This window comes from Nelumbo lutea, chromosome 2 (genome assembly GCF_056320005.1).
Source record: "Nelumbo lutea isolate HS-2025 chromosome 2, American lotus-T2T, whole genome shotgun sequence".
Taxonomy (NCBI): domain Eukaryota; kingdom Viridiplantae; phylum Streptophyta; class Magnoliopsida; order Proteales; family Nelumbonaceae; genus Nelumbo; species Nelumbo lutea.
The window spans coordinates 1,403,788-1,430,504 of NC_142685.1; the positions used below are offsets into that span (position 1 = coordinate 1,403,788).

Consider the following 26,717-nt stretch of genomic DNA (forward strand, 5'->3'; position numbering starts at 1 on the left):
TGCATTTGTATATATGAAGTAATTCTTACTCCGACAATTCAAATGTAGATGGGCTATGAACTCCTTGACACTCAAGGGTAAAGCTTCTGAACAAGCTCCCCTTGCCTTAGCAAATGCAAGCACCCTTCTTGCTTCTGCAACCTCCAGCACCAGCTCAGGTATGCACCTGAGTCACTTGTTTCTTCAAACTGTGCTTTATTTTTTATGTATTGTAAAATATGCTTGATTTCTTATTTAATTATTGTTTCTTGTAAGATACCTACATGTCATGGATTTCAAAAATCACTTCAACAGAAAAAGTGGAGGGTATAATACAGAGAACCCTGTGTGTTTTTGACTTCTGAGAATTTGAATCCAGTTTCAATGAAGAATTTGGCATTTTAGGTTGGAATTACTGTAGTTAGCAAATGAGGAGTTGATGATCACATTTCAAAGAACCCTGTAGACCTTTCAATGAAATTGTAGAAAGGTTTGGTTGCCATTGCAAGAAAACCTCCTTTCTTGGTAAGTGGAAACTGTTAAGGTGGCGCTGATCTGTAAGATGTGTTGCTGGTGTATGTTATTTCCCATGATATTTTGTATTTGGTATGGGATCTTCTGGTGTTTGGATGTTATGTTATATTCCAACATTTTCCGGTTTAAGAGGTGCACTATTCTCTTAATGCAGTTTTGGTTATTTATATATTGTTTTTTTCTGTTTCCAAAGAAATTGTAGTCACATAAAAAATTGGATTATTTTCTTCTAAACTAATCTATGTTGGACCAGACTGCTGGCTGGGTGGTGTTAGATGTGAGACCTATAATCATCATCATTGTCAAAGTGCTACCCAAAATATTTGTGGTCATCTATACTAAGCTCATTACTGTATTCCACTTTACCCTAGACCATTCTTTGCTGGATGTGTTGGACAAATCACTTTTGACAGAAGCACATAAATTACTTTCATAGGTTATATGCATTCCAATGCTCCTATCATTGTGAATGTCAGATGCCAGATGGACTCTATACCTGAAGATTGAACTATTTGTTTTTCATGTTTACACAAGATCAGTGCCTTTTGTCTATTTCTACATTGTTGAGTTCATATAACTGCTCAATCTGACTTAGGTTTGTTCTGATGATGACAGTGGCCAATACTGCAGATACAGTGGCCATCCCCGCAAGTTTGGTTAGTGATTTGGCTGATCAACCTGCTCCTACATCCCCAACATCAACGGATAGTTGGGGAGAACTTGAAGATGTAATCCATGATGGTCACAATGGTAACAAAGATGGATGGGATGACATTGACCCATTTGAGGAACAGAAGCCACCTCCAGCCCTTGCATCAATCCAAGCTGCACAGAAGCAGCCAGTTTCACAACCAAAACCTCAAGGTAAAGTTATCCTTTAATTCCTGTTATAGGAGGATTTTTCATGAAACTCTTGGTTTGAATTGCACATCTATGAATTGTACTTTCAGCTTTACCTTGAGTTTCTTCTTTTAGTTGTTTTGCCACATGTTTCAAATAATTTTTAAAATTATCGTTTGCCACTGTTCCTGACACATTCCAAAGAATTTTAAAAATCACTGCCTGATCTGGCACCCAGTCAGATTAATTCTAACTCCATTCTATGAGCTTGTAATCTATGATGAACAAAGCAGGACGCTCTTTATGTTTTTAGAAGATTTTCATGAGTCAATTTTAAAGTCACTAATTGACAAAATAGCCAGGATAATCTCACATTGTTGTTCTAGTGTGGCAACAATGCGTGTGTTGCTTAATATGCCTTTGTTTTGATATAGGTTGGGGCTAAACCTAATGCTTGCAACTTTAAGTGATCCCAATGCAGTTATGGATCTGAAGCTAATCAATGTTTGAGCAATATTAGCTGCTTTTGTGGAAGATGTTCCATGCTTTGTCTCAGTTTTGGCACCATTTTAGCTGCCGCCTGCTGCCATTTTACCTCCATCGAATTTCTGTCTTAAGTGGCATTATAAAGGAAGCTATTCAATAGTTATTTTGTCTTATCAGTAATTATCTTTATAAAGATACTCAATGGCTAAATTGTGCTTTACAGTTACTGTTCAGCAGTCAAAAAATATGGTAAAGGGGATCAAGGAGGAAGACAATCACCTATGGGGTTCTATTGCTGCACCTGCTCCGCAAACATCATCAAAACCTTTGAATTTGAAACAAGCAAAAACACATGGTGATGATGATCCTGGGGCAGCCATTGCTGCTCCTCCACCTACCACAAAGGCAAAACCTTTGTCTGCTGGCAGAGGCCGAGGAACTAAAGGTGCTGCTCCAAAATTGGGCGCACAAAGGATAAACGAACATCTTCTAGTGTGCTATAAATTTCCATCGTGATTATTTCTTTTTTAATGTCAGTGAACATGATAGCTTTTTTTGGTAAAATATGGAGACCTGAAGTTGTGTAATATATTCTTTTAACATTTGTTTTGTAATAACATTTTTACGCAATGTATCTAGGGATTCCATTGTGAAATCACTTAACTGAAAATGTATCAGATTATGTATAGAATTATAGATTACAGTGAAAAATAATACTGGACATTGAGAAAGTGTAATTAGAAAGCCAATGAGTTAAGTTGCTTCTTCTGAATCTTCTCGCGTGTAGAATACAAGAAAAACGGGTTAATTGCTTGATTACACCCTGTGGTTTTGCTAAACTACGTAAATATACCCCATGGTTTTTAAAACAAACAAAAGTGTCTAAGGCTGCTTAATTATACCCTATGGTTTCAGATGGGAGCTCCCCACAACACATCCCCTTTGTGCATTGTGAGATGTTTCCATTGCTGTGGGACACGCCTAGGGCCGTAATCGGATCAGACTCGGATTCCGCATCTGATCAACTACTGATAACCTATACCCAAATCTGATCGGATTTAAAGACTCGAATTCGAATTCGAATCATATTAAATTTAAATGGGATTCAGATTTAATCCGATTCTACCATAAATTTTTAAAATATCATAAAATTTAAAATTTTATTTATTTTTCAACTTTTATATATAATAAATTGATATAAATATAACATATTATATTTATTATATATAAATCATATAGATATATTTTTATAATTTTAAATATAATTATATAAATATATATATATATTAATAAATATTGGATCAGATGGGGTCAAATCCAATCCCATTATTAATTAGATGTAGATTATAACATTTGAATCTGATTCGGTTACATAAATATATCATCTAAATTCGAGATAATTGAATGTTCAAATCGGGTCTTAGATTTTCAAGTATCAACCTAGGCACACCCTAAGCTCTTATAAATTCCATTTAGGGATAAGGTTAACTGCATCATACATTTTGGCCCCATTCGTTTATAAGTTTCTCACGTAGGTAACACTTAGATAAGTAAATTCATTTACTCATATTATTTTGATTCCCAAGTGAATAGTATAATGACTTTTTACCCATCATGTTTTATAAAATTTTCCTCTAGAAGATAGGACTTTTACCCCAATGCGAGTGATGAAATTGTACGGCAATTCACATTTATATCATCAAACTATGGTTTTCCAGACCAAACCGCACAACTGGACCAAAAAATCAAGAACCAATTGCCTGGCCGATTCCATTTTTCCCCAAAACCATTGATTTTGGTCAAGAAACTATTGAACCAGTTGATTAACCATTTGAACCGTGGCCAACCATTTGAGTCAAACAATCGGACCGTTCAAATAACCGGACCCCTGACCAGTTCAGTCACCAGGTCGGATTTTAAAAACCATGCATCAAACGCGGCCTAAAGTTGGTCAATAAAAAAGATACCCATTTCCATCTCTTAAACAAAACAGGGCCTTTATTACAATCTCAATTTTTTATACTATGAAATCCAAACTCTCTCCACTGAACCCCGCAACCTGAACGCGATTCAATGTTCTCGCACTCCACGACTCGACTTTAATGTTTTCTCCATATTTTGTCTATTGTCTATACAATTTGCGTTTTTAAAACAGATCACCATTGAGAGGCGAGGTTTCAGAATTGACGGCAGTAGGCAGGTTTTGGGGTATCTCCGTCAAGAATTCCAAACTGAATCACCGTCGGGTCTTCAATAGCCACTTAGCCAGGGGTTGGTATCTTATATTCTTATATATTTGCCTACGACCTTCAGTTCAGTGGCACAAGCCACAAACAACCACTTGTTCCCTGTCGTGTGCTCTTGAAGTGACAGGTAAACAAGATTTAACTAGAGTGGGTTAAAGGGCTTCCGAGCATCTATTCTCTGATTTCAACCATGAGCAATCACTGCGTGCAGGTGCAGAATGCGAATTGTCATCTTTATTGTAAAAAGGCCCAAAGCTACAACTGGAAACAATTGATCAAATCACCCCATGTAATTTCTATGCAGATGCTGTAGTGAATTGACAGGGTGAGATCATATAACCTGTTACCAGCCCCTGTTCTCTCATCGAAGAATCTGCCATTCTACATCTTCATTCCAACATTTTTGAAAGCAACAACTTTGAAACAATCAATGTTCAACTTCTGTTCTTATACCTAATCTATACATGAAGAGAATTTTCTTGTTAATAAAGATGTTTTTCTTTGTTCTTGTAGTAAAATGTTTTGAGCCTTGGTATCAGATATTTATGGTATAAATTGTCTTTTAGAGAGCTTTTTTCTGTCTTTTTAAGAAAATGGTCATAATCACTTGTCCATGCTGATTTTTTTGACCCAGTTAATCCAACGGGGTCAGGTAATAAGCATTGTGTGATATGAGTTGAGTTGCGTCAATGGATCTTGGAATTCGGGTGGTTTGCTCCTGAATCCCGATAATAAAAATAGGATCCCTAAATCATCTATCTGTATAGATTACTTTTTATCACGGCATGGCATTCCCCTTCCACTAAACCCTCAACCCTATGGTGTTTCTGAATAAGTTTTGCCCTTCAGTCAAAAGGAAAAGAAAACGGAGACTTCCAGAGAAGACATTTGGGGGGAAAATAGCAAAATATCACCAGGAAAACCGAAAAGCCTGCATAAAAGAGGGGAAAAGAAGTTTCGAAAGAAATGTAGGTCGGATCCAGGCTCGCGTAATCAAAGCCATAAAGCATCAAAGCGAGCAGACATTTGGACCCCGGATTTCATCTCTGTGCACCTTACCATGCTTCCTTCATTCATCTAAACAGAAGATCCAGAGCATCGGCTTATTGTACACAGATTTCAACCATAACTCAAACACACCCATCAACCGGAATAACATTGATTGTCTGATGTATATAATTATAAAAAGGAACAACAACAAGGATTAAAATCCAGAATGAAACCCTGGCATAACATCATGAACACAAAAGAACAGGAAGAAATGAAAACAATTGTACACAAACAAAAAATTAAAAACAGCTAGAACCCTAAAACGATCTAGCTCCATTACTGGGGCTGGGAGCCAAAGAAGGAAGACGATGGTTTCTCTTAACGTCCTATCCGATATTTATAGATAGGTAGAGGCGAGTTCTACGCTTGAACGTATGGAAGAATTAGGGTTTTGCTTTTCTATAAATAAACCGATCTTACTTATCTTCAAATGACGAAACTACCCAACCTACGTCGAAAAATAAAAAGACGAAACTACCCACAAGACCACAAGTGACAAGATCAGTATTTCAGTTCAACAACTACGAGTCAAGGGACTCATTAATGAATTATTATGGACGGTTAGGATCTTCTCTCAAGATGTGCGACCAATGAACGAGCACGTAGAACATTGATGAAGGATCTAAGAACGGTGGGAGGATGAAGTACAGAACACTACTGTTCCCCACGTATAATAGAAGGTAGCAGCAGCACAAACGGGAAGCAAAAACATCCACCTGAGGAGTGAGGGCAGAGGCTGAAACGGATTCCAGAATGATTCCTGGGTGGTAGGAAGGACTGGGACTAGAGTCACTCCCACGACACGAAACGAGACCAGATCCGCTCCTCATTACCTCATACCATGGCGCCTTACACCGACCTCAGTCACTGTACATTTTTCTCGTATTTACGGGAAATGTTAGCATGTTACGAATGCACCGTGAGATGTACCCTGTGAGGTCGTTGTGAGGCGCACTGAGTGAGGAGCAGATTCCACCTCACACGGAACCAAGTTCCCACTTTCCCTGTTTGGTCGAGTCAGTTACAGCGAATGCAAAGCCCGACCCCACCGACAAAATACTTGTGATTTAAAAGTGTAAAAACCCAGCCCAGGCACAGGCAGGCAGCACTAAGCAGGCATTGGTGTAGTCGTGTAGAAGAAAAAATGTCTTACTACTACTGCTGATTCCTCCCACGGAGGGAAAGGTAAAAAACATTGAACACATTTGACTTGAGTTTTACTCCCGGCCCAAAAAATTAAGGAGAAATACGAAAAAAAATAAAAAAAGCAAAATATATAGAAATTTTTCTCGCTCTCAATCTCTGTGTTTCGAACCCTAGAAAGGAAGAACAAGAAGAAATAGTTGGTAAGTTGTTTCACTGTTGTAGATTGATGCCCTACATTTTAGTTTTATAGCAAGCTTAGTTTTTTTCTTTTTTCTTTTTTCTTTTTTTTTATCGATGGCTCCCATCCCTTTCTTATTCTTTCTTTCATCGGTAATTGTAACATTATAGAGCTTAACAGGTAGCTTTATAATCAGTTTGATATGGTTATGTTTTGTTTTATTTGCTTGCCTCAACTTATGAGTAATGCCCAACTAGTAAAACACTGTTTTTTTTTTTTTTTTTTTTTTGAAAGAGACTAGTAGAATACTGTGTTAAACATACAAGTAAAAGAAAATAATGGATGCCGTTACTGATTATGTTACGGGGTATTCTTGTTCGTAGTTCATACAAAAGTTTCGTCACAGTTTTCATCTTTAACTTCAATAGTTATATAAAAACTTGTGACTATAGCATTACCCATTTCATGGTTATTTTTATTGTATATGTGAAATTGCTTTCGTCTTTCTAAAAGATTTTAGTTATCTTTTTTGTGTTGTTTCGGTACATGAAATCACAAATTTCGAATAAAAATTGGTTATTATGCTCCAATTCTGCTTTCCTTTCTCATGAGTAAGCTCTTATGCTTTATTGCATAATGTTTCCCTTGAAAACTTTTTCAGGCTTACTTCTAATCTCCCACTATATTGACCCAAGATACAAGAAAAGAATTTTCCAATTTCCTCCTTTGATTTGGATATATTTCAGTGATAATGTGGCTGATATTATAGGTTTTAGGAGCAATCTCCATTTCTCAATAACTTTTATTGAAGCAAGTGGTTGGTTTTTGTATTTTCTTTGAAAGTTGAATTTCCACCCTCAGGAGGAATGTCTGTTGAACAAAATAAAGATCCTGTACAAGGCATACCTCGTAGAAGATATGAAAGGACAGAACAACAGAAGGAAAGGCGTCGATTAGCCGATCGACTTCGGTGGCAGCTATTGACAGAGGAACAAAGAGAGCATCTACGTGAGTCCAGAAGAAAACGGCGGCGAGAGCTAGCTGATTCTCATCAAAGAAGACTGATAAGTGAAGAACAGAGGGAGGGACAGCAAATTGCAGAGACACTGCTGCAGCTGCGGATGACAAATGAGCAAAGGGAGAATGCATGTGAAGCCAGATGGAAGCAGTTGACGGAGGTTACAGCTACTTCACAGAGATTGCAAATAAGTGAACAACAAAAGGAAAGAATACAGGTTGAACAAGTTTTATGTCAACAGCAAATGACAAATGGGCAAAATGAACATGTTTGTGAAGTTAGAAGGCGGAGACATATAAAGCTTGCAGCCTTGATAACAGAGCAACAAGAAGATAGACTTCATTATCAAAATGGAGCAAATGGAGGTTTGAATCCTGAATCTATGAACAATTTGAGTGCATATCAGATACAGGAAGGCATATCCAAGAACCAAGGTGAAGCTTTACAAGTCTCCTTACAGATTTTCAAGATATGTTATCATTACACTTCTTAGCACCACCAACATTCATCTCACCTACATCCTATATCTTAATGTTGCATTAATTAGACATGCTTAACCAACAAAGTTATGAAGTTAACCATTGGACTTACCATGGTTATTGTTATTTTCCTTTTTCCCTTTTATGTCTGTTTTGTACCATAATTGGACTATTAAGATCCTCTACTAGGTAGGACTTCTGGGCTATGCCCATTCCAAGAGTTATCCCATTGATTACAGGTCAGATTGATGAGTCAGCCAACAGTATGAATTTCATATGCAGGCCCTTAAGTGGAACCTTTGTCGGTTTTAAGCCTCATCCTCTTCATTTCTCTTCTATCAAGAACTGATTATGCACACATGGTGAACATGCATAAACACTTGACAATAATGTGCTAAGCTTGACGGATATAAAACATCAAATAATAGTATTGTAATGCAGGACAAGTACGATTAAATCACATAAGGCATGAAGCAAGAAAGATTAGGCGAGAACGGTTGAGCCATATAAGGCATGAAGCAAGAATGACAAGCAGGTTACGTTTGAGCCATGTCAAGCATGAAGCAAGAATGAGAAGTGATCAATCAGAGGAATCAAGCTTACTTGATGAAGGTATTTCTTCATACACATCTTTTCCTTTTTTTCTGACTGCATGTATCTTTTGTTTTTAAAAATGTAAATCTTAAATTATTTGCATTATAGATGATGAACAGTTGACTCATGAGCCACCGAATAAAGGTCGTGTGCGACTGACTGAAGTTCGCCGTCAAGCCAGATTAACCACTGACTTGTAAGAGATCCATACTGAGAATATGAGAACAGTGTATGTCTTGGTATCAACCTCCTCTGCCTTCTCACTAGATCGAGATGAATCTTGATGGAGTATCTAGAAAGAATTCTGTTCAGTGTAAACAATGTTATCTAACTACGGTTGGCTGCAATGCATGGTGTACCTTATGATGCCTCTCCACCATACTTAGGTTAGACCTTCTAGTAAACTATATTTCTTTTTCCCCCCATCAGAATCTCAGTTATGCCCTCTTTATCTTTTGATTTCCACTTACTCCTTGTGGCCTCATCATTATACCTCCTTGTTAGTTGTTACCCATTGAAGATACTACTACCTCCAATTCACTAATTTCTAATTTTGTCCTACTGTTTCTTGTCACTCATCCACTTTATCTTGCCATCCATTATTACTGAGGGTTTTATGGATGGAAAAAGTAGTCCAAGCGGTATACCAGATAGGCTGTTAATTATGTTGGCTTATTTCATGGAATGATGGAACTAAATGCTTACTGATCAAAAAAGAAGTGGAAGTTAAGGCTGCTGGAGTTTGAGCTACAGAATAGTTTGGATTGAAGGTCAGGCTTGGATGGATGCACCATTCAAGATACTACAAGAGAATAGTTCAGGAAAATCTTCTTTTTTCTTTTTTGATGACAATGAAAATGTTCTTGAGTGGATTTAGGGCTGTAGTTGATTCAATAGATGAAGCACAGTTCTTTTGGAAAAAGCTGCCTGTTAAAACTTCATATAGTGAAGACCTCAAGTCATAGGCTTAAGAGAAACTGGGAGATCATTATAAATTTAACTTTTTGGTTTATAATCTATAGCTTTTGCTTCATTATGGCTACTGGATTATTGTTACTATTGTTAAATTAAGGCTATGTTTGGTTTAAAGGAAAAGTAGGGAAAGGAAAGGAAGGGAAGGGAAACCTTTACAAATCTTGTATAGGTTTCCCTACATTTCCCTTCCTTTCCCTGCCTTTTCCTTCAAACCAAACATAGCCTAGGTGTTCAACAAACAACCCCCAGTTTAGTGAGAGGGGAAAGATCAAAAAATGTGTTATCACCTTTAGACAATCTGTTTTGTATGGATGGGATAATAAAAAGAAAGAAGGAAAGAAATGAAAAGGAAAAAAAAAACCGTGCAAACAATTGAAGAGGTTAGTTTTATTTGAGATTCAGATCTGTTTGGGCATGGAGGGAAACAAAGTTATCAACAAAGAAAAATTTATGAATTATAAACTTTTCAGACAAGTACTACTCATCCAATTTTTAGAAATAGGCTATTGTCTGATAAAGCTAGATAATTATCTCAACAAGTATCAGTTACATTGATATTCTATTGTAACTTGTTTTCCTTTCGTTTGTCTGCAAAAATATACAATAGAGTTTCTTGTATAAATCATATAAGCTTAAATATTTCTTCATGTTAATTTTACAGGATTATAAGTGTTAGCGCCATTTAAACAATTCTTTTTTGGGTTAATTGGCATTAGATTGGATTTATGTCCTTGTTGTTACCATCTAAAATTATGACTTTCAATCTCAATCGTTCATTATTATTTTAGTATGTATGTTACTATATCAAACATGTTATATTTGGTGATCCTTCTACTAACATTACTGTACAGGGAAAATCTATGATATCAAAAGGACATGGTACCGGAAAGCTTTGACTAATCAAAGCACCCTGTGAATTTTGATTAATACCACCTAATTGATCACCTCTTTTCTCATACCAGTTGATTGGCCATAAGCTTTTCCAATATCATTATCTTTCCGGTATCATAGTTGACATGCTATATTTGAGCCAGTGTAATCTAATCATTTATGGAAAAATAAAAAGAGAAAAAAAAAACTTTTATTCCCCACTGCTTTGTTTACCTGTTTGATGCACAGATGAGAAAACAGATCGTTTTCCTTGTCACATGACTAGCATCTACTCTAGTGGCAGTAACATTCTTGAAGCAGTGAAGATATGCTAATTTGAGCGAGTAATGTTTTGGTCTGCAACTGGGCTGTTTGCCATCTTCTGTACGCTGATAAACCCAAGCAGGACTATTTACACCTCCAGCATTATCTGTGGATGGCAGTTGGTGAATATTTCATGATAATTTGATAGCAGGGGATGTTGGCCAATTACCCATTGTTTTTTATTATGTTTTTCAAAATAAAATAGCCATTACATCAGCAAAATAAAATAAAATCATGTACACATTGGCGAATACCACTCCTTCAGTATTCCCATAAAATATTATGACCGCTTAATGGATGCAGAATTAATCAGCCCGAGATTTAATCAACCATTGCACTAAATGATGACCTTTTAAAATTTTGGATAAGTTGATGAAACCACCCATGAAGTTTCTGACAAACCTCGCGGAAGTTTGGTAATCGCAATCATTTCCCCTGAATTTTCTCATGTACTTGTATGTAGATCCCTTCTATTAAAATTATTAGTGAGGCTGATTTTTGGACAGTGATTGATACGAAGAAATTTTTGAAAATATTTTGGTCAAAAGTAAGTGCATGGATATTTTGGATATATTCGTGCCTCGTCTGAGGATTCTTACAGAGGGGTCTATTTGCAGTTATATGAGAAGCTTCATGGGTGGTTATTACAATTATCTAATTTCAAGAGAGTTTTCAACAATTTACCCTAAAATTTTATATATGCATACGTCGAGAAAAGGATATACAATAAACTTTGGTTTGAGTCCTGAGAGGATAATCCAGAACGAGAGAGGTCTAGTGTGGTTATTTCGTGTATTATGGACTGCCAATCCAAGAACAATGAACATCCAAGACATCTTAAACGACTCCGTCCTTCACCTTTAAATCTTAGTGAGGGAGACATACGTATCTAAACAAAGGAATGCTTACGTTCATTCAAGATGGTAGAACCATGGATAGAGATCGGCTCTTTTTGCGGATAGTTTAAGGAGATAGTATAAACTTGGCAAAGGATGAGTTTACATCCTCGTTCATACTTATAGTTGTTATCACGGGTAGCATTATTGCACGGTTGTTTAACCATGATTTTCAAAACCGGATTGGACTGGATGGTCAGACTGGAAAAAACAAAAACTGGTCAGGTGAACGGTTCTGTTTTACCCCAGAACCATTATTTTGTCAAGAACAATTGATTTGGTCAGCAAACCTCTGGCCTGGGCAATCAAGCCATTCCAACCAAGGTTCAAAGTAGCGATACTGGTCGGTACGCGTCCAGTATCGCTCTTTTTTTTTAATTTTGGTTCAGAGGGGCTAATTTAAGTCTCGGATACCCTCTAAACCAGGCCCTGACCCGATACAACGTCAGGAAGGGCCCAATACGATACATATTGGCCGATATGGGCTGATATGTAATGATTTTTTTAACCTTGGTTCGAACTGTCCAACGGTTTTAGCCGTTCTTCTATTATTTTTGTTTTTTTGTCAGAATAGGTTGTCCGTTCGGTTAAAACAGTCAGACCATTCGACCTGGGGACTGGACCCCTGACCGGTTCATTGTCCGGTTCAATTTTAAAAATCTTGTGTTTAAATATCAAGAGTGCCGCTTAAGAGTTGTTGATGGATTTCCAGCCATGAAGGCTCTTGTGGTTTTAGAACAAATAGGATCTCATCAGGAAGCCTGCCTTTCAAGAACATCAAATGCTTTTCCTTGATACCTCCTCCATGAACGAAAATCTGTGCAATTTGACATTTTGACAACAGCAAGTATCAGTCTACTCCCACTTTCTCAATGTAAAAATGACAATGGTTAAGAAAATAGTCTATCCAATGGAGATGGCACTCTTAGTAGGAATTCTGTGTTCGGATGGCAAACCCTTTATGAACCGTTATCGTTCTGGTGAAAATATTTATTTACCCTTTTCAGTGAGCTGCATCGAAGGAATTGTATTTTCTTTCAATTCTCACAGACCTCAACTGTCTTAAACGTAACAATTTAATGAAAGCTCTATTTCCCTTTCCATGTTTCTCTTCAGACTCCACAATGTCTCACAGACCTCAACTGTCCTTGGAGATGATGAATCCCCTGAGAAGAAAACATCAACCCCATTTCTTACCTCGATCCAACTGCATCCGGGGCTCTTCTTCAATCCCTTCTCTTTCATCGACACCCTTAAATTTGCTGCCTTGTCCCAAAGCTCTGCCTCTCTGTACAAATTCAATAACTGGGTATAATTGCTGCCTCTGCTGGGCTCCATTTTTAATAGGTTAGAGGCTGCTATTTCTCCAAGTTCTATATTACCATGAGCTCGACAGGCAGATAACAAGCATAACCAAACACTCATGTCAGGTTCAATCGGCATGCTCTGGATGAAACCATAAGCTTCGGTCAGGTGTCCAGCACGGCCCCATAGGTCGACCATATTTACATAATGTTCCATTCTGGATTCAATGGCATAGTCTCTTTTCATCGACTGGAATAGACAAAGGCCCTCTTCGGTCAAACCCGAATGGCTACAAGATGAGATTAGGGCAAGGAAAGTAACCTCATCCGGCAATACCCCCAATCCTTGCATATCATCAAATAATTCAATCGCTTTTGAGCCCTCCCCATGAGATCCATAGCCTCCAACCATTGAATTCCATGTTATTATGTTTCTCATCGGCATGCTTTCAAAAATCCGCTGTGCATATGTTAAGCATCCACACTTGATATACATATCGATTAATGCATTTCCAACATGAAGATCCGACTGAATCCCAAGTCTTAACTGATAAGCATGTAAAGCTTTTCCTTTAATCAATATTGCAATTGACGAAACTGCAACAAGGGTATTGGCGATAGATACAGCGTTTGGAGTCAGACCATGCTGCAGAATTTGAGGAAAAAGACTAATGACCAGCCCTGGAAGATTGTTCCGGCAGTAGCAGGTGATCAGTGAATTCCAAGCCACCAAATTCTTGTGTGGCATGTCTGAGAATATGCTTTCAGCTTTGTCCGGCAAACCACATTTAGAATACATATCTATAAGGGCACTGCCAACAAATACATCTGATACCATCCCACCCTTGATGATAAATCCATGGAACCCGCAACCCAGCTCTACGTTCTCAAGTCCAACACAGGCATTTACTACAGTAGCCATAAGTACGGAATCTGGTTTTATTCCTTCACCCACCATACCACTGAAGAAATTCAGAGCTTCCTCAAATTTCCCATTTTGGCATAACCCTGACATCATAGAACACCAAGAAACAGTATCTTTTTTCTCAATTGAACTAAAAACGGAACAAGCATCCTCGGTGCTCCCACATTTTGCGTACATTGTCAGCAGTGCACTCTGTACGGCCACACTACTCTGTACCGATCTTTTTATCAGCTCCCCATGGATGTTTCTTCCCAGATCATATAAATCAAGCAGACTACAAGCTGACAAAATATTAGATATTGTGAAAGAATCAGTAGTTAACCCAAGTAATCTCATCTCTTTGTAAGCATCTAATGCTTGTTCAGTGCAATCGTTAATGATATAAGCTGAAATCATTGCATTCCATAACTCAATTTCTCTGTCAAGTATGTGATTAAAAATTTCCTCCGAATCTTCTATAAATCCACATCTTGCATACATGGTGAGAAGAGAAGTACAGACATAAGGATGCCCTTCAAGACCCATCTTGATAGCATCGCAATGAACCTGCCTCCCAAAATCTGTATACTCGCCCTGAGAACATGCTGACAAGACACTTGAAACTGTTGATGAACCCAGCCTGAAATTCTCTTTCTTGACAAGTGCAAAATATTCCAAACTCTTCTCCCACAACTCGTTCTCACAGAAGCCGCCAATCATCGCATTCCAGATTACCACATTAGTCTTATCTTCCAACATATCAAACACCATCCACGCCTCTAACGGTCGGTGACATTTTGAATACATATTTATTAATGCACTTTGCAAGAACGGGTCATTACCAAACATGTTGCGAGCAAGAATGTAGGCATGAATTTGCGTCCCTTCCGCAAGATTTGATGGATTATTACAAATGCCTAGGAGGATACTAAGGGAGTAGGCATCGGGTCTTACACCCAAGGATTGCATCCGGCGAAACTGGAAGAGACCGTCATCGATGCGACCGAACCTGAAGTACCCATCAATTATGGAGTTCCAGAGGGAGACGTCTCTTACTGAAGCTTCAACCTCGGACTCGGAGATTGCAGCGAACACTTGGGATGCACTGGAGATGGATCCGCATTTAACATACATGTTGATGAGAGAGGTGGCGATATAGGGATCGAATTGCAGACCCAAAGCGATGATAGCGGCGTGGATCTGCCGTCCATTACGGAGATCAGAGAGGGCAGCACAGGCTTTGAGAAGAGAAGGAAGGGTGAACTTGTCGGGTATGGGAGAAGAGTGTGATGATGGAGTAGCAGTATCATTACTGTTACTTTGGTAGTTGTTGGAGTATAACAATTGCAAGGCTTCGGAGTAGAGTCCTTGTTGAACAAAGGCCCGGATCCTGGCGTTTACCAATGACGACGATGACAGAACTGATTGAGTCACATTTGAGAATCTTCGACAGAGAAGACGATTGAAATGCATATCATCGTTATCGTTGTAACTGGTTATCTTGCCAGCAAAACTAATACTAGGGGCCTAGCTAGGCGGACTTCCAAGCCCTACAAACAGCACGAAAAGAGAGGAGATCAAGCAAAGGAAGATAACCCATGATTATAATCAAGATCTCGGTTGGGAGACTATCCCACCTAGAACTAGTAGCGTGTAATATCAGCGATTCTCCCTTCTCCACCTCCCCTCTGTTCTCCCTCCGATTCCCTTCTTGTTTCCTCTTCCTCATCCTCCTTTCTCTTGATCTTGATCTTGATAATTCAATTCAGTAGTGTTCTCCATAAGGAAAGGCTACTTAAAAAGAAAAGTCGCGGTCGAATCGAGTTATTCTCCCGACATGAAATGATCACGATTCACCGTCAAGATCTGCTCCTCTCACACTAGGGGTGTCAATTGGACTCGATTTCGTCCAATAGTCCAATGTGAGTCCACTATAAATGGACCGGGTTTATTTTGGACCGGTCCAATTTAATATCTGGACCTTTCAATCTGTTCAAATTTGTTTTGATTTAGATTGGTTTCAACTTTCGATTCAAACCTGGTCTATTGACACCTATATTCTTATCTTATATCAATATATCAGATTTGGCTTAATCTAAGCCAATCCAATATAAATTTATTATAAACAGACCAGATCCAATCCAATCTAATAAATATTTTGGACCGGATTGGTCCAATCCAATATGTCTTGTTGATCTATCCAATCCATCCAAATTGATTTTGGACTGGATGGGGTCTAATCCAAAACCAGTCCATTGACACCCTTTCTACACCTATCTCACGGCATGTTTCAGTCATACATCGGGAACATATCCTATACTTGTATATCATTATTTATGAAAAATGTTTATATCCTATGTCATTATTTGTGGAAAATGTTTAGATCCTATATTATGGAAGATGTTTCCAATGTATGATAGGATGTAGCTGTAAGATCGGCACTCTATGAGGAATAGGAATTCACATCTATGCCTCACATAGGCCGCCCCACATGCACTGAGAACATTCCAAAAGTTGTTAGTGAGAGATGCTCCCAGTACATGATTGGGATATGTTGTGGGACGCCCAGCGCAAATGTGAATTTTAAGAATAGATTCTAATTCATTTTTTGATGGGAAGATGTTTCCAATGTATCGCTAAAATGTGTTAAGGTCAATGTGAGGTGCGTTCTTTGAAGAGTAACTCTGGTTCCGTGGTCATTTCCACAATAAACGGTGCCATGTCGATTGCATGTAATTTATTCGGTTTCAATGCCAAACTCTTTATTTGGTTCCATGTTTTGTGGAGCTCAGATCTCCTACATGAATGGTAACATGTAAATACCAAGTTGTCAATGTAGAGCGATTGTATATTGTGAGGCTCAGTTTAGAAAGTAATATAAATATATACAGTGTAAATATTTGTGTTTGTACTCTTCCCATTGTGAACCTGAAAAAATGGTGAGGGAAGGAAATCGCACAAGCAACAAATTCATATCTCCTACACGAAAAAAAAACTCTACACCTAGCATCTAGCTGCACATTGGGAATATCTCCCATACATGCACATTAAATTTATGGGAATGTGTGACTGGATCTCATGCTTGCAGAGTGGGTGGAGTTTTTACTTACAAGAAATCCCACATAAGCAACTATGGGTAGAAACAGCAAAAATTTGTTTTAATTCAATTATACCCAATGATCCTATAGATCTCAAATTCAGATAGGGGGATATCTGAATTTAATTCAATTATACAAATCCTATACCCAATGATCTAATAGATCTCACAAAGATCAATTCGAATTCAAATTTGAATTCACTAAGGATGTTAGATATCCAAGTTGATTTAATTATACATAGGTCAAAATTTAACAAATTACTAATAGAAAAGAAAAGAGAAACAAAACAATCTATACAAAGAAAAACAAAGGCAGAAGCATGTTTTCAATCATTTTGGATCAGATAGGAGTGATCCAAATTCAATCCCACTTTTTAAATGGATCCTATTTTTCAATCCGATTCAATAGGGGATGTTCAAATCCAACAAAATAGGATCGGATTTGAATTCAAATCAGATTATGATCTAGTCCATTTGCACCCTTCATGTGTGTTTAGAGTGCTCGAATCCTACTCACACCCACCCAAATGGCAAGGAGTTGAGTTTTGTACGGATTTGCATTAATCCTGATCTTATTCTCTAATGTTCCCAGTCTAACATAACTCAAAAACATACAATTTTTCGAACCCAACCTCAATTCTATAAGGTTGAACCTAACACCAATCCAACCAGCCTTTCTACTTCTTCTTCTTCTTTGTAAAAGAACCCACAATTATTTTTTATAACACATTTTAAAAACATAAAATACATTTGATGGTGCGCAATCTGGCATCTCCTTGTTGGAAGGTAACTTGGATGCTGAGCTGGCTAGTTCGTTGGGTCAACCTGCAAAGAGACAATATTAGAATGCCTGGACTGCTTTAATCAGGGTGGGCACTCCAATGCTTAAGTCAATGAATTTGAGGTTTTGAAGAGAGCTAGAGAGCAAGATTACTAGAGTATGTGAGAGCTGTATCGCGCGTACCTTCTTTGAGGGAGGGGATGCCTCTATATAGGCATAAGGAAACAGGAGCTTCTTGTAACGCAGTCGAGATTCCTAAGAAACCATGCCCACCAAGTCTAAAGGAAACCTCTCGACTAGATACGTTATTCTTACAGAGGGATAAAGTCAACTCCAATGCAGACAATGCAAATAGTCAGGCCTAATGGTCGAATGTTATAATCCTGGAGAAGTCGGAGGCAATAATTCACTCAAAGGTGGAAATCCGACATATCACTAGCTGAACTCAGGTCAAGTCAGCATGCAGCAAAAGAAGGTCGCCTCTCATGCCAACCTGACGTCTTGACAGGACCGGGGTAGTCCGGTGGAAGTAGATCACATCATACACCAAACCTGAGGTCCCATCTAGTTGTTCGCAGTTCAGCCTACCGAGGTGGCCCCAAGGTTATTAAAGTGTCCGAGGTAATTTGTTTATGTGGTGCCAAGGTGTTGGCAAACTGTTTACGTGTCATGATATCATTAGAGGACCAAATCACCCCTCATCAACATTAACGTAAGTTGGAATTTGGCTTATACGTTCTTATATGTCACTTCCTCCAGTAGTAAAAGAGAATAAACCAAAATAAGCATGAAAAGAAATCCTAAGCATTTTAAGGCAATGGAGTTAAAAGTCACAGCAATTCCAAAAAATTGGGTTCATGCATATCGATTGATTGATACTTAATTTTATCAGCTTGATAATTCTCAAGCATGCTGACAAAGATGCCTTCTATCATCCCCAAACATTCAAAACCCCTAAGTTGTATGTATTTTAGTGTCTCGGACCCTTTAGGCACCAGCCACCAGGCGTATTGCATTGATATTTTGACCCTGCCCTATACATAAGAGTATCAATGACCCAATAGGGGGAATTAACAAAACACAAACCAGATTGAGGTTAAAGAATCAAAAACCTAACCTGACCCTATAGGGCCGAGTCAAGGTAAATTTGCCCTTTAACCCAATGCATTGACATCTCTATCCACAAGACACTGAGTTGCACATCAAGAACATCTTTCATACTTTAACCCAATGTATTGACATCCCTATCCACAAGACACTGAGCTGTACATCAAGAACACCTTCCATACTTCAACGTTGTCATTTATGAGAGATTTCTGATGTGCTGTAGTGTCTTGTGGGTAGGTGTAACTAGCATCTTTGTGGGTAGCAAATCCAGAGCTGTTTGAATCACACTCAAAATTTGAGTCTAAATCAACTGTCAGTCAGCCAATTGAAGAGACGCCGACTAATCAGGTGTGAATGCGATAGGCAAGACTGGGTTTCAGGACTTCGTATCTCCCATCCACCAGAACTCTATCCACGCCTATCCACAAAATACTACCTCCGTGCATTGAGAACATCTCCCCGTGCATAATAGCATATAAGAGGATGAGATGTTCTCCATGTATGACTGCAATGTTATGTGGGTAGGTGTGGGTAGATTTATCATGGGTAGGAAATACAAACTCAGGTTTCAGTTGCTTTGAACCACTTTGCATCACCACACACACAAAAAAAAAAATCGCATCAGAAACGACGATCATCACAAAATTTTAGAAGGGACAAAATATTCACTTGAAAAGTCTTAAAAATATATAGCCAGCGTTTTTTTACGAGGGAACTAAATTAATTTCGACTCGTGATTAAATTTGAATTAGGAAATAACATGGCTTCAGATCCCTATTAGACCCAAATGGAGGAAGAACGGCTGAGAGTGTTTAGGAATGAAGAAAAAATTTAAGGAGATACAGTTTTGAGAAAGAGAAAATGGGGAGGAGTGTAGAAATTGGGAGTGGTAGTGGGAGGGAGAGAAGGAAAGACTTTTTTATTTATTTTTTTTTTTTGGGGGGGGAGGGGGTGAGAAAGGAAATAGAAACCATATGTGATTGACCTTGTTATTACTAAAAACAAATAAAGAAAGGAGATCATCTCATATGCAGTACACAAGTATGAGAGAAATACTAAACATCTAATGAATAATTAGATTAGAGGGAAAAAAAAGGTACAGAAGCACCACCTAAACGTCACCCTCCTTTTCTTTTTATTTATTTTATTTATTTATTTTAGGGGGGAGAATGACGGTTCAGCCCAAGATTTTTTGGGAGAAGTCTAAGGACGGATAAAGGAGCTTACGCCAAACCAAGCCCATTAGACCATCCTCCCCCATCACTCTTCTTCCCCAGCCGAGGGTCTTTCGATTTTTTTTTTTTTTATAAGTGAAGTTAGATTTTATTAATTCTTAAACTTTAATCATTACAAGCATCCCTCAGACAGACATGAGATTCTACCACTCTATGAACAAAACAGAAAAGTTACAAATAAAGATTGTCTATTCACCCCTTGCTTGGCTAGAGTATCAGCTAATCCGTTTGCCAATCTCCTCAGTCCTCACCCATTGCTTGGCTAAAGTCCCCAGCCGAGGGTCCTTCAATATATAATAACTAGTTGAGGTGAATGACCAACTTCACAATCTTGAATCTAAAAAATATTTCAAGACTTCACCCTTCAACATCGACCAACTATCTATACGGTGCCACTAAGAAAACCTTTATATTAAGGATCAGTTTGGAAGAGTACAAATACAAATATGTATAGTGCAGATACAAGGTTTAGAAATAAACTAATACAAAGTTTTACACCGAAGATTATTTGTATTTGAACTCTTCCAGAGCCTAATTTTTTTTAAAGCTTAGTTTGGAAGGAGTACAAATGCAAATACGTAGAGTGCAAAACCTTATATTTTGTATTATTTTCTATCTATTTGCACTTTACATATTTGTATTTGTACTCTTCCCAAACTGAACCTAAATTTTTGGTTAAGCATAATCACTAAGAAAATTTGAACTTCCCAATGCATCATGAGACATTAGACAATTTTCAATAAGCACAATCAATAATTTTTTAAGGTAAAAAAAAAGCCACGAACGATAACCTCAATCAAATTAATGATTCTCATGAAAGAAAATACCTTTACATTCCAACAATGCATCTATCAGGTTTTCTTCTTTCTGGGAGAATTTCTACAATAGAAACTATAATTTGCAAAATTCCTCTCATAACCAGCCAAGGGCAAAAGAATAAGTGAACATATAGAAAGAATATTCCTTTCTTGATAAGAATGGACCCAGCCTAGGATTCAGCTGATAATCCTGATTATGAAACCCTACCCATGAAACTTGTTCTGATCTTGCTGAACCTAGTAGATCTTACACTTCTTCAACCTACAATTCAAAAATCATAATTTAAAAGACTAATCAAGTCCACCCCCCCCCCCCCATGCGCAGAAAAAAGAAAGAAAGAACAGAGCAAAAATAATTAATTGAAATGTTGAATGGCATATTACCTGATTTGTTCGGTTTTCCCCTTGGCAACCCACTTGGGGACTATGAAATATCAGAATGACCTGGGAGTTGTAAATGACTCATAGCTCAGATGCTTAGAGCACCCACTCCCATCTAGGAGATCTAGGTTCAAATCACCATTGTGTTTGGATATCATGGGCGGTAAGAATATCAGGGTTATTGAATCTCTTAATACCCGCTTTCTGATACAGAGCTGATTTTCTAACAGCCTTTAGGGGCTTGCAATGATGCATAATCCATGGTTTAAGTAGCAATATTAATAAGAATAAAGATATAAAAATGACCTGAGGAAGGTTCATCAGCTCAAGAACAGCTTTCTTTGGTGTCAGTTCATTGTCAATGATGCGAGCAACTGCAGTCAAGACTGGCATCTTCACATTATATTTCTGGGCCAGAGCAATAACAGCCCCAGCTGTTGACACACCTTCAGCAACCTAAAAGTGAAATGGTAGATAGTTAAAAACATAACTAGCATATCTTGAGCAATTTTGTATAGAGGACTTTCTCAACCACCTGATTAATGGAACTTAATATGTCATCTAGCTTCTCCCCTGATCCAAGACGGACCCCAACTGTTCTGTTTCTTGAAAGATTGACAAAGCATGTAAGCATTATATCGCCAGTTCCCGAGAGACCAGTAATTGTTGTTGACTTCGCACCCATCTTCACATTCATTATAAGTGTTAAAAAACAAGTATAACATAACTAGAACAAAAATAAAAATAGATATATAAAAAAAACTCATCTTTGATCCATGGAAAACAAAATTAGCTTGTGAAAAGATAAATAATTCAAACTAACATGCATATCTGTGAAGCTAGAACCTAAATCCACAAGACATACAGAAAGTGAGGATTTGCAAGCAGATCTACATCTGGAAGAGATTAAGTGCCATAAGATAGACTCATATAATTCCTACATCTATTAATTATGACTAAACAGATAAAATTACTTCCACGTTGCTTAGTGGCAGTCCACAATTTCTACATGGTACTTGGTTCAGTCTAGCTCATCCTAGAGTGAAGGTTTCAGATGTAAATTGAAGCTTCAGTACAACTCATATAGCCACTAAGAATGATTCATAAACATTTACTCATTCAAATAACACATGTAGAAGGGGGAAATTGCGGATTACTAATACCTTTTTTTTTAATAATAAAGCAAAAATTTTATTAGAAGAAGAAATAAAGTACAAAGAAAGGTAATAAGGAACCAGGAGGGAAAAAACAGAACAATCCAAGCCCAACCAAATATAAGAACACCTCAACAACCCCTCATTAATCCAATACAATAAATAAATCACCTAAAACTGTCACCATCTTTTTCCAACTGCAACGATGCCAAGAACTACACCCCTAAAAGCTCCTAGCCCATCCCAAGAATACAATACCCACAAGCGACATCTACAAGCTGAAATGCCAGCATCCACTCTAGGAAAACTTGTTCCAACCCTCGACTCTTTCAATAGACAACTACAAGCTTCACCTTCAAAAAACCTCAAATCTAATAATCTATCCATTCAAAAAAAAAAAAAAAGAAACTTAAATCATCTAGCTGCCTGAAACTGAAACTAAGATAATCTTCAGTTCCTATAAATCTATTTCTTCTAAACCATGAACACACTCAACATGTTTCCATTCTGCCCCTAATCTCCATCAAAATTAATTTCGTCGCCATTAATACCCTTTCAATAAAATCCAGACATCAGACATATCCAAAATATTCATATATATATATATATATATATATATATATATATATATATATATATATATATATCCATTCAATATTCAAATTATTGTCCTTTTTGAGTAGTAGGCATTGCCCCTCTGGGCTGCCAACTATGCTGGAATTTGTAAGATTTCTGCCTTCTAAATCTCTTCTCTATACAACGTATCCAGCAAACCCATGCAAAACATATATAGCTACTGAAAGGGAATATCTTGTGAAGGAAAGGAGGAAAATGAAGAACATTTGCCATGCGAAAGAAAATTAAAATACCTTTGTTGCTAACCATCGTATCTCTGAACAACCTTGTGCAACAAGAGCGGCCATAGAATTATTTCCAAGATTCATACCCTCTACAATCCCCGCTGCAATTGCAAGCACATTCTTGAGTGCACCCGCTATTTCTACCCCTGTAACATCACTGGAGTATCACAGGTTACGAGCTGAACTTGTGTGCTTAAATCTTATTCAAATAGTTCCAACTTTCTAACATTATCCACCAGAAGCCAAGGTACTACATCAACCTGAAAGCAAAATTTTTAATCAAAAGAAACAGCAGAAACATAAATTCTAATCAGATTTAGTGCACATAAAGCTCTAATTTAACCAATTTGATAAAGGCAAAGGACTTATCACTTATCTACCTCGAAGTGCTGATTCTTAGATGCTGAGAAGCTAATAGTTGCTGTGCAGCAGATGCTAGATTTTTATCTTTAGATGCCACCACCATTGCTGCAGAAACATAAACCAAGAAAAAAGTAGGTATCCATGAGAGGTTGTCAACTTGTCATCTTTTCAATAAGTTGCTTTCAAAGTATGCAGGACATAAATAAATAAGAACTTTTAAAATTTTTCCTGATAAGTTGGCAAATAACCTGTGGGTAATTTCCTCATTAATTCCAATGCAAAAGAAGGCCCTGACAGCGCAATAAAAGGTTGGCGAGGGTTCCCAAGTGCTTGTGGTATAATCTGAGACATCATCCTTAATGTATTGAGCTCCAAACCTTTACTAAGGGATATGAATGGCAGATTTGGATCAACATGCTCTGAGATGCCCTCAAGAAAAGATGAACTGAACTGCAATTAAATAATTTGGGTGAGGGACATCCTGACACTTATAAATACATTCCCCACAAAGAGAACTAAACGATGTAGTAAAGCAATCGACAACCATTTCTCGGAAAGAAAAAGACTTATCTGGATATACTTAAAATAACAAAAATGATTCAAATACCTGCACAGGGACTGCATGTAGACAAAAGTCAGCACCGAGCAAAGCAGCTTTGGCATCAGTTGTTGCAAAAACATTTTCCGGTAGCTTGTCTTCTGGGAAGTACTTGCTGAAAAAAAAAAGGTAAGAATATTGAGCACATTAAAATTGGGAGGGGGTGTAAATTGTTGGTGGATGCAAAACAGAAGGACCATACATAAACAGAGAAGTGAAAACTGGCACAACTATATTCGTAAAAGATTGTTTACATTGAAAGCAGTTGCAGTAGACCAAAACTTACTAATTATAGTGGGTCTCGTTTATAGACTGGCAAACATGAGGATCTCGCACAAGCATCTTAACTTCCAGTTCTGCCTTTTTGGCTGCAATATGAGCAGCCATTGCCGTACCGAAAGAACCTCCACCAAGTACCACAACCTGAAGGCCACATAAACCTTAATCATGACTTCAATACATATAGTGTATGCCATTTTTGCTTCCATTCATTCAAGGTAGATGTGGTATCTTACAACATTTGTTATTTCAGCCTCATTTTTGGATTTCAAGAAGCGAAGACACTGCTTACAGTTCCCAGTGACCAAGTGGGAGTGTTAATTTGAAAAAGAAATATATGAGGAAGAGAAAAGCAAAATCAAAACGAAAACAACAAAACAATATTGCGCGGTTGAATCCAGCATTGCTAATCAAATTCCTAGGAGAACACCATCCATAATTCAGCAAATTCCGATCTCCGAAAGGAAAAAAAAAATATCTAACTCATAACCAGAACCCTCAAAGAGCACGGGAAAGGGAGAAACAGAACCTTTTTAGTCCGCTCGAGAACATCGGTCTTGGCCTTGGAACGCCAGGTCCGTGACCACCTGACAAGTTTCTCCCAAGCAACTCTAACCGCTTTCCTGCGATCTTTACGGCTATCAGGAGCATTGACGGGATTGAGGTTAGGTTGTTGTGCAGTAGAAAGAGAGTGGTCTTGAGTTCCGGTAGAGCAATGACAGGTCTTGGCGGGAGAGACAGGGGGAGCAAGAGCAACTATAGGCTTGAGCTGGACTTTCTGTAGTCTGAAGCCATAACATGGATGGGATGTATGAGAATTTGATGAGAATGGAAGGTTCAGAATCCAGGGTTCTAAAGGAACTGACATTGGCTAGAATGCGTGAACCAGGAACAGGCGTTGATTGCAATGGATTTTCACAAGGTCATAGCCATCACTTTTTCCTTTCTGCCCTTTATCCATTGGCATTCATTCCCTCGCGATTCTCTTGCTGTTTATATTACAATTTGCGGGGATCCGTGCGATGCACGGACAAATCTTAATGATTTAATAAATTTATTTATTATTAATTAATGATCAAATTTTGTTATTAATTAACTAAAATTATTCAAAGTTAATGTTAATATCTAAAATTTTAATAATTATATTTTTATTCAATATTGATTTATAGAAAACAATTATTGTTAATATGAACAAATATTTTTCAATAAATTTAGTTTTATTAATAATTTGTAGTAATTTTAATAATTGTTATTATTTTTAAATGAAAATATAATTAACTTTAAATAAATAAAAATAATTATAAAAAATAACATTTTTATTAATTTCACTAATAAATAACAATTATATAGGAATGACAACGCAATGGGTTCAAGGCGGGGTACCCCATCTCTATTCCTACCCCATAGTCAAGACACTTTGCCCCATCCCCACCCCGTCCCCAATGTCAAGTGGGTTTAGAGCAAGGCAACCATTCTTTAATGTCGGGCGAGTTCAGGGGCAAAGCACCCCACTCTTCATCAAGGATGGGAAATCCTTGAATTTCCATGCCTTGTCCCCAGTATTAGGCAGGTTCAAGTAAAGGTGTAAATATAGGCCATACTGGGCCACAGGGCATCTCGGGCCGTGCCTCCCTCCCCTAGGATAATTTAGGGGGTCGGTTGGCACGATTAACGACCTATGCCATGTTGTGGGCCTGGCTGGTCTATGGGTTGAGCCTTGGGCCAAGCTATGAGAGGTCCATTTAAAAAAATTGAAAAAGATGTTTAAACTTTTATTTCATATGATTTTTTATGTATACATGTTTATATATACAATTACACCTATTCATGGGTCGGGTAGTCCAACGGCCTGATCCGGCTTGACCTGTTATTTTTCAAGCTTGGAAAAAATTTTAGGGTCGTGGGCTCGAGCTCAAGCTTTCTCAAATAAGTCCATCCCAAACCCGAGCCTGGTCTGATACTATTACATATATAAATATATATATATATATATATATATATATATATATATATATATATGCTTCTAAATTATTAATAAATATCAATTTATTATATAAATATGCATTAGATAATTATTTTATTAAATTATTACTAAACTAATATAATATTAGTTTATAAAAGTAACCTATGATGACAAATATAACCCGGGCTCAGCCCGACTTACACCTCTTTCCCGTATCATATCTTTTATGCATCATTTGATTTTTTCTAAGGCTTTGTT

At 37.6% G+C, this 26,717-nt stretch overlaps 4 protein-coding genes and 1 non-coding gene across 16 annotated transcripts in view; 2 read left to right on the plus strand and 3 right to left on the minus strand.

The window, feature by feature from the left end:
• The window catches only part of CTEXP (kinase family with ARM repeat domain-containing protein), a 76,323-nt gene extending 73,750 nt beyond the window's left edge, over nucleotides 1-2,573 (plus strand). For 4 of the 8 annotated variants that reach the window (XM_088968384.1, XM_088968385.1, XM_088968383.1 and 1 more), the window contains 3 exons: nucleotides 49-158; nucleotides 1,129-1,377; nucleotides 2,063-2,573. In XM_088968384.1, coding sequence (XP_088824510.1) covers nucleotides 49-158; nucleotides 1,129-1,377; nucleotides 2,063-2,355 — 652 coding nt within the window. In that variant the 3' untranslated portion in view covers nucleotides 2,356-2,573. Of the gene's footprint in view, nucleotides 1-48; nucleotides 159-255; nucleotides 505-1,128; nucleotides 1,378-1,787 lie in introns of those variants that run through there. The other 4 variants (XR_016106905.1, XM_088968386.1, XM_088968387.1 and 1 more) reach the window with 4 other exon arrangements.
• A 2,476-nt stretch (nucleotides 2,574-5,049) lies between these two features.
• LOC148868011 (small nucleolar RNA snoR100) lies at nucleotides 5,050-5,160 on the minus strand. The gene has a single exon (XR_016108395.1). It is a non-coding gene; the product is annotated as a small nucleolar RNA snoR100 (small nucleolar RNA).
• Nucleotides 5,161-5,835: 675 nt separating this feature from the next.
• LOC148868012 (uncharacterized) lies at nucleotides 5,836-10,956 on the plus strand. 4 transcript variants are annotated; one of them, XM_088968452.1, is made up of 4 exons: nucleotides 5,836-6,320; nucleotides 7,321-7,911; nucleotides 8,398-8,568; nucleotides 10,694-10,956. In XM_088968452.1, the coding sequence occupies exons 2-4, from the start codon at nucleotides 7,326-7,328 to the stop codon at nucleotides 10,717-10,719; spliced, it is 783 nt and encodes a 260-aa protein (XP_088824578.1). In that variant the 5' UTR covers nucleotides 5,836-6,320; nucleotides 7,321-7,325; the 3' UTR covers nucleotides 10,720-10,956. The 4 variants fall into 4 exon arrangements, with proteins under 4 accessions (XP_088824578.1, XP_088824575.1, XP_088824576.1 ...); XM_088968449.1 differs by lacking the exon at nucleotides 10,694-10,956 and adding an exon at nucleotides 8,659-9,565; XM_088968450.1 differs by lacking the exon at nucleotides 10,694-10,956 and adding an exon at nucleotides 8,659-9,565 and having other exon boundaries at nucleotides 6,241-6,481.
• Nucleotides 10,957-12,381: 1,425 nt separating this feature from the next.
• On the minus strand, nucleotides 12,382-15,585 carry LOC148868013 (Tetratricopeptide repeat (TPR)-like superfamily protein). The gene is made up of 2 exons (XM_088968403.1): nucleotides 15,461-15,585; nucleotides 12,382-15,373 (listed from the first exon to the last, which is right to left on the minus strand). The coding sequence occupies exon 2, from the start codon at nucleotides 15,294-15,296 to the stop codon at nucleotides 12,678-12,680; it is 2,619 nt and encodes an 872-aa protein (XP_088824529.1). The 5' UTR covers nucleotides 15,297-15,373; nucleotides 15,461-15,585; the 3' UTR covers nucleotides 12,382-12,677.
• A 5,240-nt stretch (nucleotides 15,586-20,825) lies between these two features.
• GLY1 (NAD-dependent glycerol-3-phosphate dehydrogenase family protein) lies at nucleotides 20,826-25,465 on the minus strand. Of its 2 annotated transcripts, XM_088973598.1 has the most exons (9): nucleotides 25,026-25,465; nucleotides 24,504-24,640; nucleotides 24,227-24,332; nucleotides 23,868-24,069; nucleotides 23,637-23,724; nucleotides 23,266-23,413; nucleotides 21,778-21,927; nucleotides 21,549-21,698; nucleotides 20,826-21,123 (listed from the first exon to the last, which is right to left on the minus strand). In XM_088973598.1, exons 1-9 carry the CDS (start codon nucleotides 25,362-25,364, stop codon nucleotides 21,109-21,111), a joined length of 1,335 nt encoding a protein of 444 aa, XP_088829724.1. In that variant the 5' UTR covers nucleotides 25,365-25,465; the 3' UTR covers nucleotides 20,826-21,108. The 2 variants fall into 2 exon arrangements, with proteins under 2 accessions (XP_088829724.1, XP_088829723.1); XM_088973597.1 differs by lacking the exon at nucleotides 20,826-21,123 and having other exon boundaries at nucleotides 21,252-21,698; nucleotides 25,026-25,463.
• Between the last annotated feature and the right edge of the window lie 1,252 nt (nucleotides 25,466-26,717).